This window comes from Nematolebias whitei, unplaced genomic scaffold (genome assembly GCF_014905685.2).
Source record: "Nematolebias whitei isolate Nwh7 unplaced genomic scaffold, NemWhi1 Nwh_scaf_637, whole genome shotgun sequence".
NCBI lineage: Eukaryota > Metazoa > Chordata > Actinopteri > Cyprinodontiformes > Rivulidae > Nematolebias > Nematolebias whitei.
This window is the reverse complement of record NW_023619182.1, coordinates 1-12374: the sequence shown is the minus strand read 5'-3', so window position 1 is coordinate 12374 and position 12374 is coordinate 1. Positions and strand designations below refer to the sequence as shown.

Sequence of the window (12374 nt, the reverse complement as noted above, 5' to 3'; positions counted from 1 at the left end):
GGGAATGGGACAAATGCATATCCACGTTTGAGTGGAACTAAAAAAAACCACAAATAAAATATACAATCCTTCAGTTGCCAAAGGACAGGGGTGGCTTGGCTTTGCCATGTCTCAGATATTACTTTGCAGCTCAATTAAGACCGCTTGCTCTTTGGTGTGATGAATCCTATGAGGCTAAATGGAAAGGACTAGAACTCTCTCTTACTGAACTGCCACTGCACTCAGTACTGGGTTGTGTACACTGTGCAAAATCACTTCTTCAGCATGGGAACTTCTGTTTATGGACATCCATCAGAAAGTTGTTACAAATCGTAGAGATGTTTCAGCTTCATAGACAAACTGGGATCCTGGGCTGGCCAGTGTGCGACCCACACTTTCAACCAGCAATTCATGACCATAGATTTAAACAGTGGTTGCAACTGGGCATAACAACAATCAGAAATATTACTTCTAAAGGCCAGATGGAGAGTTTTCAAAACCTCTCACTCAAATTTGGTCTAGGGAAAAATGATTTTTTTTTTAGATATCTCCAGCTCCGTCACTACTTTGTGAAGGAAATACAGAATGCACTGACTGAAAACCCCTCTAACCGAGTTCAGATATTTGTGGATACTTAAAAAAGTGGTAGTACAAAAAAAAAATTGTAGATAAATTTTACAAAATCTTAATCTCAACTGATAATAAAACTCACCTTCATGTGAAAAAACAATGGGATAAAGATGTAAAAACAGAAATATCAAGACTTGTGGTTGGAGGGGTGGAAATCTCAAAACTGCACTACTAACTCACTCATTTGGAAAGATTTCTGTTGGAAAAGCTTGATCCGTTTCTTTATTACACCTGTACAGAAATCAAAGATAACGGCTGTGCAGCCCTCCTGCTGGAGGGAGTGTGGATCTATTCAGGCAGATCATGCTCATATATTCTGGTCATGTCCAGGTATAACTGACTTTTGGTTAAAGATGAAAAACTTAATCTACTCTGTGCTAGATATTAGAGTGGATGTGTCTTTCCCTACACTGTTTCTTAGTGTACCGCCCAGGGGACTACACCAAAGTGACTTGTATATATTCAGGATTATGCTTGTTGCTGCGAAGAAAGACATCACAAAGTGCTGGCTCAGAAGAGAAACTCCCACAACAACTCTAGTGATACAAATTATCGAGCATATAAGATCAATGGAACTTATGACTTATTCTCTCCGTGTACAACAGCACAGGGGGAAAAATACTGGAAAAATACTGGAAAAAATGGAACGATTGTTCACACTCTGTGACAGACGACAATGTTTTGTAAGAAATGATATGTACCTGTGAAACTCCCTCAGGTTTACTTGTTTCTAGGTTTTTTTTATTCTTTTCTACTTATTTGTTTGTTTGTTTACCTTTCTGTTATATGCCCAAATATGTTTGAAAAATGAAGAATAAAAAGTAAAAAAACAACAAAGGCTTTAAAAGCAGAAATATTTGTACTGACAGGTACCTACCTTGATTTACGAGTCACCTGGAAGGCATTTTGTGAAGGTGGGCTTTCACTTATCACTGTGGGCATGTAAACCTCAAAATCTTTGGGGACATTCTGTATGTTTGGTTCAGTAAAGCTCACTCTACCTGAAAATATAAAAAACAGGACATAATGGGCTACATCCATTCTTGTTTATGTACTTCAAACAAAACAGCATTTCACAAAACATCTACACAGTCCGAGATCTTTCTGTGTGTTTTACCGGTGGCTGTGGGTCTGGGCGACTGGATATAATCTGTCCATCTTTAGTGTAGGATGATGCTGTTTCACCCTCTGCAGGGGGAAGACCACCTTAGTCAGGGCGTTAGTGATCCGCCTCCACTCTAGATTCACACCTGGCAAAGGGTGCAGGGGGCGGAGTTTCTCCAGAACATCCTGAGGTGGAACATAAACCTCTCAGATCTTAGAACAGGTGTGCCCAACCAGTCTTGACTTGTATTCTCACAGACATAGTCTCGCGAGTTTTGGGTGCGGTGACACAGTGCTCTCACGAGACTTTAGGCTCAGTAGTGGAGTAATGTCGGTGCGCAGAAAACATGGATGGAAAACTAGCGAACAAGCAAACGAAAACTTATTATTTTCACACAGAGTGGGAGGAGGAGTATTTTTTTGTTTATTCTAATTCGAAGTCTATTTGCCTCATCTGTAATTCGAGCGTTGCCTTACCCAAAAAGTGTAACTTGGAGTGGCATTTCAAGACGATGCACAAACGGTTTGAGACAGATTTCCCTCTTAAAAGTTCTTTACGGACTCAGAAAGTGCGGGAGCTAAAAAACAAGCTTGCAGCCCAGCAATCAGTCTTCACTCGGCCCAGCACAAAAGGTAAAGCTGCTACGATAGCTTCCTACCGTGTTAGCCGCATCCTGGCTCAACATAAGAAGTCTTTCAGCGATGGACAAGTTATGAAAGAAGCGTTTATTGAGGCTGCAGATGCGCTTTTTCATGATTTTAAAAATAAAAGTGAGATCGTAGCTGCTATTAAAGACGTGCAGTTGTCCAGACAAACAGTGACACGGCGATGTGAGGGAATGGCTGTGGATGTGGAGGAGCAGCTAAAAAAGGACGTGGAACAATGTGAGTGTTTCTCTTTTCAGTTTGATGAGTCGACAGACATGGTGGATGTAGCCCAGCTGTGTTTTTATCAGAATGGCCTTTGCAGACATGAGTGCAAAAGAGGAGCTGCTCACCATCTTGCCTTTGAAGGGACACACAAGAGGAGAAGATATTTTTAATGCGTTTATGGAGTTTGTTAATAAAAGCAACTTGCCCCTCTTTAAACTAATTTCTATAACAACTGATGGCGCTCCAGCAATGACTGGTCACACCAGTGGATTTGTTGCACTCTGCAAGCAGAATGATGCTTTCCCAGACATTTTGCACTATCACTGCATCATCCACCAACAGGCCCTGTGTGGGAAGATTTTAAACATGAAGGAAGTGATGGATGTTGCCATGAAAACTGTGTGCTCTATAAGGGTCAGGAGTCTGCAGAGGAGGTTGTTCCGGGCTCACTTGGAGGAGGCAGGAGCAGACCACACAGACCTGCTGCTGCACATGGACGTCAGGTGGCTAAGCAGAGGTAAATTTCTGGACAGATTCAGTGAGCTGTTGCCTGAGATCAGGGATTTTCTGAAGCTGTCAGATCATGGTGAACATTCAAAACTAGAGGACACCCAGTGGCTTTTGGATTTATCCTTCCTCACAGATCTCACCAGCCTGCTCAATGAACTGAATTTGGAGCTTCAGGGAAAGGACAAAAACATAATCCACATGATCAGTTCTGTGAACACCTTAAAAAGCAGGCTGCAACTGCTCACAAGTCGGCTGCAACGCAGGGACCTGCGAAACTTCCCACACATGGAGGCAGAGCTACAGCGCCAAGGGAAAGAGGTCCCACAACTGGACAGTGCACACTATTCTAAGCAGGTTCAGAGCATCTCAGCAGAATTTGAGAGACGATTTACTGACTTTTCCTCCATCGAGCCTGTTACCAGCTACATGTGTTATCCTTTTGGAAATGTTGATGTGGATGACATTGTGTCCAAATTGGTGTCCGTGTTTCAGCTGCACAGCTCTGGTGTTGAAAATGAGGTGTTGACTCTGCAAAATGACGTTGGGATCAAATCCAGAGCATCACCTGGCGTGGATGGAGAGTTCTGGAGTCTGCTGTCAGAAGAAAAGTATCCTAACATCCGAAGATGTGCTTTGAACTTAACAGCACTTTTTGGATCTACCTACCTGTGTGAGTCTGCTTTTTCACACATGAAAATCATCAAGTCCAAAAACAGATCCACAATGAATGATGATCATCTGGAGACCTGCCTGCGCCTCGCAACCACCTCATACTGCCCATCTTATGAGACCCTGGCCTCCTCCTCTCAGTGTCAGAAGTCCCACTAAGGTAGAGACACATTTATTTTATACAGCTTGCATAAAAAGTTGTCTCCTATAGACACATCACGTTCTGTTTTATTTACTTTAAAGAAGTGAGGAGTAGGGATTGATGAAAAATTATGTTTGTTGATAATGAGACTGGACGAGTAGCTCTCGGCAAATTGCCGACTTCAAAAGTAGCTCTTGGTTCAAAAAAGGTTGGGCACCCCTGTCTTAGAAGTTGCTGAGATTTTTAGTTTGAAGTTGTGAGATACTCAAAACACTATGAAACATCTTCTCTATGTACTGCTAATATATGCATATAATCTAAATCATCACAGATTCAATCATTCATTCAACCTACTTACTTTTATACTTTTATATTATAGTTTTACATATTGGACTATGACTCACCTGAATAAACAAGCATTCTTTGAAGAAATGCATACCGCCTGCTCCTTGCACGAACAAGTGTTAAGCAAAGATTTTGCACGTTTTTATGTCAAATTGCGTGATGGGGTTGACTCTCAGCTATAACCACATCATATTTTAGCTTAATATCTGTACAATTTACTGATTTACAGCCATTTTTGTGTTTGCTAGAGGCCATTTTGAATTTGGTTGACTACAAAAGTTATTCAGTTGTAGACGTACATGTAGATGAGCATATGCATGAGATATATTCATAAATTAAACGGATTCTTTCATTTTTCTGGACCGTATATAATGTGCATTGAATTTAGAAATGTAACATGAGACGTTAATTATCTTTGACTCACCAAACGACAGTGGGTCATTTATTAACAGAATCAAAGTTTAACACATCACACATTTACATTAATTGGCAAAATATGGAAAATAACAACATGGCTAATTTTAGCAAGCTGTACAATTTTGATTGACCACACGGCGGTGGATGAGAACTTTACACAGACATTTCTAAAATATCTGGAATGATTTCTACCTGATAGAAGAATTTTAAAGATGGAAAGATGAAGTTTAGAGGGAGAAAAAGATGGGTGAGGGGGTTTGTTTGTGTCAGCATTCAGAACGGCACTCTCCGGGTTTTTCTCAGCTTCTTCCCCCAGTACACTTAGGTGGTATAAATCAACTTTTTACCTGGAGATGTCTCCACTGGTATGAAAGTCCATTCAACGCACCCTTTCAGCGTCTCCGTAGGAACAGCTGTGAATCGTCCGAAGTAGTGACGGTATTCCGTCCGACACAGGTTCACCTCACGAGTGGACTTCCCATGAGTGGAGTCCGTCAGAGTTCCACCCAGAGGTGGAAGATGTTATAATCCCATAAGACTCGGAAGAGCTCTGTAGTCATGTCAGGATCTTCCTGTTTCCCAGCACGGGAGCTGCAACGACTCCAAACTCGACTCTCGACCCGACTGGAAACTCCACACGACTCTCGACACTGGTTTGAACTAGGAAGTACCGACATTTTAAAGAGCTCTATTTCCGGTTCATTTGGGAGTTTCTGATTGGTCAATATCGACCAGACAGGGGTGTGTTTTGTGACGTAAGAGGTCACTAGGAGTCAGAAAAACAGCAAGAATGTTATGGAACAGATTGAAAATGTTTTTAGAGACAGGGAGAGAAATGTTTGGACGAGTTGGCAGAAAACAGGTGCCAACAGGTGCCAGCTTCTCTATTTACGTCTGAGAGGATGTAAAAACAAGACAGTTCGTTCCAACACTTGTCTGCGTTTGAGTCCAACCTTGGACCAACTTACCCTGCTCATTCAAAGACAGAAAATCAGAAAATGCATAATTACTCTGTAACAGACCTTAACATGAATTCTAACTTTGCATGAGGATTAAAAATCATTATTACTGTTTCACAGTTAATAAAAAATGATTAGTTCACTACAACATCTAAAATGGTTTGAACTAAAACACTTTGATTATCAAACATTTGTAAAATAGTAATGATAATAGAAAAGAGAGTGTTCTTTCACTTGAATTTTCAAGAAAGAAAGTCTCAAGATGGGTCAACCTGTATTTCTGGATTCAAATCAATGAAATGACAGTTTCTGTCCCATATGGTCCTTAGGTCAAGGTTTTGACCTTCAGGCCTAGTTCACTACATACATCCAGTGAGGTGGTGTGCAATAATTATGCTGTATGAATAAACTTTCCTTTCTGAATTATAAAACGTTATAAGTTTTGCAAGAAGAAAGAACAATTTAGTATAATGGTTGTTTGGCCACACCTTGGTGGTGCTGAAGTGCTTCCCAAGGCGTGCTCTGCCTCCACCTCTCCTGGTGTAACCCAGAGTCTTCTTACTCCTTGGTCCACCTGCATCACCATTAGGAGGTAAATGAAGCTCCAAGAACAACACCTACAGTGTGAGCATGAATCAGAATGACTTATTATCATACCCTCATGGAATTACAGTCAAGACAAAAACATGGCTGCAGCACAGAAAAACAGCGTCTGACCTGCACTATGTCATCGACGCTGGTGAGGGAGAAGGTGTGTCCTGCCAGGCTGTAAGCTTCTGACTCCAACGCTGAAAGTTTAGCTTGCATCACGTTTTTGTCTCTCGCACTCGTCCACACTGAAACCAACTCATTTCAGCTCCAACAGGGCCAGACAAACCTGGGAGGGCATCTCTATATTCCACAATAAATCTGACAGAAACATACAATACTCCAAAAACGGTCCACAAGCAGTACAGTACATTGAAGGATTTGAACAGTGAATGTTTGTAGTTTTTGAGATGAGTGTTTTTCTGGACTGGAAGTGAGCAGGGGATGTAAGTAAACTTGAACGTTTGTGGAGTGAGATATTCAAGTGGGCAGAAGTTACACCATGGAGAAGAACAGAGGAAGTTTTTCTTTCTTGTCTGAGGCAGTGAGCGTCAATCCTGGCAAGTGGAGGGAGCAATTTTACCCACCACAAAGTGCAGTGGCAGAGCCAGGGGGTGGCCGATGGTGGCCACCCCAGTCATTTGAGGAAACTGCTTTCAATCAATATAAAAAATAGAAAGCATAGTTTCTTTAAATGATAGGGGTGGCTGGTATACATAAATATATGGAAGTGGCCATCTTGGATTTTAATGTGTCAACCCAATATTTTAAATGAACCTTTCTTACTCCTAGATGCAACCACTCACCAAAAAGGAAATGTGGTTGGACGAACAGACCAAAAGACAGACAGAGTATATATCAAATTCCCCTTTCTCACTCGGCAGCATCTAGTTTTCAGCACAGCCGTAGAGAGACTGGTTATATATGGTTGTAATTCAGATTCTCCCTTGTTCTGCTGGGGGACTTCAATGCTCACATGGGCAATGACAGTGAGACCTGGAGGGGTGTGGTTGGGAAGAATGGCCCCCCTGATCTGAACCCGAGTAGTGTTCTGTTATTGGACTTTTGTGCTCGTCATGGATTGTTCATAACAAACGCCATGTTCAAGCATAAGGGTGTCCATATGTGCTCTCGGCACCAGGACACCCTAGGCCGCAGTTATAGTGATCGACTTTGTTGTCTCATCTGATCTGCGGCCGCATGTCTTGGACACTCGGGTGAAGAGAGGGGTGGAGCTGTCCACTGACCACTACGTGGTGGTGAGTTGGCTCTGATGGTGGGGGAGATGTCCGTCAGACCTGGCAGGCCCAAACGTATTGTGAGGGTTTGCTGGGAACGTCTGGCAGTCTCCTGTGAGACGGAGCTTTAACTCCCACCTCCGGGAGAACTTTGAACACGTTCCGGGGGAGGTAGGGGACATCGAGTCCGAGTGGGCCATGCTCCGTGCCTCTATTGTCGAGGCGGCTTACCGGAGCTGCGGCCGCAAGGTTGTCGGTGCCTGTCGCGGTGGCAACCCTCGAACCAGGTGGTGGACACCGGCGGTGAAGAGAATTGGAGTAAAGTGCTCAAACCTGCGAGTTCCTGTTAGTAGCCGAGCTGCAGCAATTTGGACAAGCTGGAGACGTGAGAGAGAGACCTGACTTACTCCAGCATAAAGCGAGTTACAGTAGTCCAGCCGGGTTGTAATAAATGCATGGACTAATTTTTCTAGGTCGGATCTGGACAGCATGGACTTGAGCTTAGCAATCTGCCTTAGCTGAAAGAAGCTTTTTTGAAGAACAGAATTTATCTGCTTATTAAACTTAAAGTCCGAGTTTAAAACTATCCCGAGATAGGTAACAGACTGTTTTAGATATGGCTGAAGGGAGTCCAGGTTTGCAGGATCAGTGACAGTGGCAGAGCTAGGGTTAAACACAATGACCTCAGTCTTCTGATCATTAAAACTCAAGAAGTTCGCAGCTATCCAAGTCTTGATGTCATCAAGACATTTTAACAAAGGGCGAATGGAGGAGGAACTGTTGGGTGTTAATGGCAGATAAATCTGAGAGTCGTCAGCATAACAATGAAAGGAAAGACCATGTTTCCTCAGGATAGACCCTAAGGGGAGGATATACAATGAAAACAGAAGGGGTCCAAGAATGGAGCCTTGCGGGACCCTGCAGGAAAGAGGCACTGAAGTAGATAGATTGTTAGCAAAATGAACACAGAAACTCCTGTCGCTCAGGTATGAATGGAACCATTCTAACGCTGCACCAGTAATCCCAACCCCGTGTTCTAGCCGGGATAAAAGGATACTGTGGTCCACAGTATCAAATGCAGCGGTAAGGTCAAGGAGTACCAGGACTACAGACTGACCAGAGTCATTTGCCAGAAGAATGTTGTTGCAGACCCTAATTAGTTAGGGTGTTTCGGTGCTGTGTAGTTTCTTAAAGCCAGACTGAAAGATCTCAAGAATAGAATTTCCACTCAAGAACTCGTTGAATTGAGTGAAAACTATTTTCTCCAGGATCTTAGAAAGAAAGGGAAGTGTTGAGATTGGTCAGAAGTTTGAGCAGGTTGAAGGGTCAAGTCCAGGTTTTATTTATTAAAGGAGTTACCACTGCATGTTTAAAAGCATCAGGAACCACACCTGTAGCCATACTGCTGTTTATAATGTCAAGAACAGAGGGTCCAATTGAGGGTAGGACTTGTTTAAAAAACGATGCAGGGATGGGGTCAGCAGGGGAACCTGAGGGTTTCATATGACCAATGACGTCATTTAGAAATGAGAGGGAAATGGGATCAAACTGGTTAAAGACTGATGTGAAGGGGACAAAGACAGAGGGGTCAGCTGTGGTGTGAGGAATCAGTGGCCTGATCGACTCAACCTATTTAACTAAGAAACTGTCAAAGTCATCCCATGTAACTGCAGAGGCCTCCCAGTTGGCAGACTGAGGCACGGTTAAAATGGAGTTAATGGTGTTGAAAAGAACGAGGGGATTGTGGCTGTTTGAGGCGATGATTTGGGAGAAATATATATATATTTTTTTTATTTAACAATGGCTGGTACTCTTTGTAACATGATTTTAGCATGATAAAAGAAACGTGAAGTTTGTCCTTCTTCCATTTACGTTCGGCTTTACTGCATTGACATTTGGCTGCTCGAGTGATCTCATTCATCCAAAGGTGTGGAGTCACAGTTATTGTGGTTGAGGGCAAAAGCATCAATAATCCTGTCACTGTCCAGGGTCCTGGTTCTTAAAGGATTGATAGCAAGAAGTGCCAGGTCACTTGTTCGACTGTCTCCGCTGCTGTTTCTTAGGTAGTTCTTCAAACGACGCAAACAAGAAAAACTGCGCTCACAGCTCACTGATGTTACTGGAAGAGTCAAAGATATGGATATCAGCTTATACAAGTCCAGGAATGCATCTTTGTAGGGCCGCATCACAGATAGGAAGTCTTGTGTGTTGTTGATTATAAGTCCCAGTTCTTCTTTCCTTTTCAGCAGCCGGCGAACCTGGTGGAGCTCAGCTGACAAGTTCTCCTCGTTAACTCCATGAAGACAGGCCATAGGCAGTATCCATTTTTTGTCAAGGAATGATGGGTGTTTGGGGTTTAGAGCTGGCAAACCTTTCAGTACTTCATTAGTTTCTGAAGAAAAACGCTGTTTCATTTCCATTAGCATCCTGTCTATAACAGAATAGAATGATTTTGTTTTTAGGTCATCCGTGCTGTCTGCACCTTTTCTTTCTATTGAGGCATCCACAATAAAGTGCTCTAGATGTTTAGCTGTTTGAGTCTGTCTTTTCTGCCGATGTACAGTCTCTGTTGCTATTCCTGTGTTGCTGCAAAGTTCTTCTGCTTCTTTTCTGAGTGTCTCCCATTTGTCATCTGTGCGTTTTTCTGTTAAAGCAGTTATTACAGAATGAGCCAGGTCATTTGCTGCTACTAGATCTAAATTAGGAGACTGTAGCTGATCAGACATGAATTTTGTTGTTCTGAAAATATCCTCAAAAATTACAAGATGCAGAACAAACTTCTTATCTATAAGTGCACTGAGAGCTTTAGCCTCCGTCCTCCTTTTAGCATTTTTCTGGTCAACAACATCGTGCAGCGTAGCTATAACAGCTGGGAGAGTTTTTTTGACAGCACATATGGAATCATACTGGCACGCCCAGCGGGTGTCACTGAGTCTTTTAAGTTCTAGGCGCTGTACAGCTGACACAAGTTCTTCCTGCTTCTTCAAAAAAAGATCATGAACAACAGACCCAGAAAAAAACTTGTAAAGCATTTGCAATATCTCAAAAAAATCGGCTGCAGCATCAACATTATGTACACAGTCTACTAACACAAGATTCAGCCTGTGAGCATGGCAGTGAATGTACACAGCTTGCGGCACCTCTTTTCTCAACTTTTCTTGAACTCCATTGTTGCACCCGGACATAACAGCAGCACCGTCATAGCACTGTCCGACACAGCAATTTATATCAATATTACAACGACTGAGGGTCATTTTGATACAGTCAAAAAGTGAGTCTGCATCTAATCCTTCTGCTGGGGTGAAATGCAAAAATTCTTCCACCACCTTCTCTGAATCTGGCTGCAAATAACGAACAATAACAGATATTTGTTCTTTTTTGCTGATATCTTTACTTTCATCCACCAAAATAGCAAAGTGTTGAGCTTCTTTCACTTCATTGCTGATTTGTTTTCTTATCATTTCAGCCATAACATTAAATATTTCGTTCTGTATGTCATGATGAACATACTTAGCATTAGATGGATTAATTGTCAGCTTTTTTTGGACATTGGGATCAAATTTTCCAATCACATCAAGCATCTCACGAAAATTACCTTTGTTAGCTGAATCCTGTTTCTCACTGTGACTGCGCTGTGCGATTCCCTGACAAGCTGTGTAGCGCAAACTTTCTACAACACCCATCATGTACCTCCGGTTCTCCTGAACCAATGCAGAATGTCCTTTGTCGAGCATGTTGGGGAGTTTTGATCCACTCGTTTGTTTAAACTTGAATTCACTCCACGCTTCCATTGCAAATTTGTGTCCGGCGCTTTCATGATGGCTCTTCAATGACGCTGCTGCTTTCCGCCAGTTGTTAAAGCCGAGCGCGGTAAATGCTGGCTCAAGATGGAACCTGTGTCCTCCTTTTAGAAAATGCCGACAAGCAAAACAAAACACGGCATCTTTACTCACGCTGTATTCTAACCACAAATATTGATCAAGCCAGCCTTTACTAAAACTTCTCTGTTGCACTCCAAACAAGCGTGATGGGTATTTTTGCAGAAGTGGTCGTCTTGGTCCATCTTGAGGACTTCTGCTTAGATCTTCTAGCTGTCCAGTGCTAACACTGTTAGCATTCTCAGCAGCAGTGGAAGGATAACTGCACAGTTTATCTTCTTCATCCAGATTAATATTTCTTTGTTGGTCGGACTCTGCTTCCAAAAATGCATCCTTCTCAAATTCCATCCGTGGAACTTTTGGTTGCAAAAAACGATCCATATTTGCGCAGCGTGTTCCTCTCAATTGCTTCCCGGAAGTAATAATACGCAAAGTTCAAATCAGGTTGAATTATTTTTTTTATTTTTATTTTTTACTGAAATTAGAATGGTTGATTCTTTTTATATATATTTGTCTTTAGAAGAAAATGCCACAACTACATATTTAAAATATTAAATTAGATGAAGAAAAAAATCTAAATATTTCCTGGGGGTGCTATGGAGGTGCTATAACTTTTCTAGGGGTAGCTATAGCGCCCCCTAGCGTACCCCTGGCGCCGCCACTGGTGGAGTGCGCTTTGGATGAGAGGGTCCTCGCTGCAGCCCGCAGAAAGGGGCGGGGACGGACCACTGTCAGTCCATACCCTTATTTGGAAGTGGTACTATTGCACTCCGGAAAAGAAGGGGGCGCTATTTTCTTAATCAGTCGTACAGAAGCAGGTGCAGTATTCTCCAAGTTTCCACGTGTTAGGCACACGATCCACAATGGAAAAAGCACAAAGTCAGCAAAAGGTATTTTTTCCTTCTTAAAACTTTTTTCACATAGTAAATCAACACGCTTTTCTAGATGAGGTTGAACATGTAATTAACAGCTGTAAACTATTGAAAATCGTAATTCATATTGGGTAAGGTTAAATTTAGCATGTAGCATAGCTAATTTTTTT

At 42.3% G+C, this 12374-nt stretch overlaps 2 protein-coding genes across 2 annotated transcripts; both read right to left on the bottom strand.

Annotated features, from left to right (window-relative positions):
* Nucleotides 1–1492: 1492 nt before the first annotated feature.
* On the bottom strand, nucleotides 1493–6435 carry LOC119429357 (DNA polymerase theta-like). Its single transcript, XM_037697001.1, has 4 exons — nucleotides 6346–6435; nucleotides 6117–6245; nucleotides 1727–1899; nucleotides 1493–1610 (listed from the first exon to the last, which is right to left on the bottom strand). Exons 1-4 carry the CDS (start codon nucleotides 6433–6435, stop codon nucleotides 1607–1609), a joined length of 396 nt encoding a protein of 131 aa, XP_037552929.1. The 3' UTR covers nucleotides 1493–1606.
* A 3119-nt stretch (nucleotides 6436–9554) lies between these two features.
* Nucleotides 9555–11841, bottom strand: LOC119429355 (zinc finger MYM-type protein 1). The gene is made up of 3 exons (XM_037697000.1): nucleotides 11501–11841; nucleotides 10362–11215; nucleotides 9555–9573 (listed from the first exon to the last, which is right to left on the bottom strand). Exons 1-3 carry the CDS (start codon nucleotides 11711–11713, stop codon nucleotides 9555–9557), a joined length of 1086 nt encoding a protein of 361 aa, XP_037552928.1. The 5' UTR covers nucleotides 11714–11841.
* Nucleotides 11842–12374: the final 533 nt, after the last annotated feature.